The sequence below is a fragment of the Nematolebias whitei genome, unplaced genomic scaffold (assembly GCF_014905685.2).
Source record: "Nematolebias whitei isolate Nwh7 unplaced genomic scaffold, NemWhi1 Nwh_scaf_194, whole genome shotgun sequence".
In the NCBI taxonomy this organism is placed as follows: Eukaryota; Metazoa; Chordata; class Actinopteri; order Cyprinodontiformes; family Rivulidae; genus Nematolebias; species Nematolebias whitei.
In genome coordinates this window covers 15,572-16,015 of record NW_023618739.1, presented here as the reverse complement: position 1 = coordinate 16,015, position 444 = coordinate 15,572, and the positions used below count along the sequence as shown (strand labels likewise).

Sequence of the window (444 nt, the reverse complement as noted above, 5' to 3'; positions counted from 1 at the left end):
ATGGCGTGTGCAAATAATACACATTCCCTTGACAGGGTGTGTATTTTCTTCCCTTGCATACTTGAGTTGAATGATTATACAGGTCCTTCTCAAAAAATTAGCATATTGTGATAAAGGTCATTATTTTCCATAATGTAATGATAAAAATGAAAATTTCATATATTTCAGATTCATTGCACACCAACTGAAATATTTCAGGTCTTTAATTGTTTTAATACTGATGATTATGGCATACAGCTCATGAAAACCCAAAATGCCTGTCCCAAAAAATTAGCATATCATGAAAAGATTCTCTAAACAAGCTATTAACCTAACCATCTGAATCAACGACGTAACTCTAAACACCTGCAAAAGATTCCTGAGGCTTTTAAAAACTCCCAGCCTTGTTCATTACTCAAAACCGCAATCATGGGTAAGACTGCCGACCTGACTGCTGTCCAGAAG

At 35.4% G+C, this 444-nt stretch overlaps 1 protein-coding gene across 1 annotated transcript in view; it reads left to right on the top strand.

Annotated features, from left to right (window-relative positions):
* The window catches only part of LOC119429253 (regulator of microtubule dynamics protein 3-like), a gene marked incomplete at its 3' end in the record, with an annotated part of 14,025 nt that continues 13,581 nt past the window's right edge, over positions 1-444 (top strand). Inside the window, exon 1 of the mRNA XM_037696921.1 lies at positions 1-36. Coding sequence (XP_037552849.1) covers positions 1-36 — 36 coding nt within the window. The remainder of the gene's footprint in view (positions 37-444) is intronic.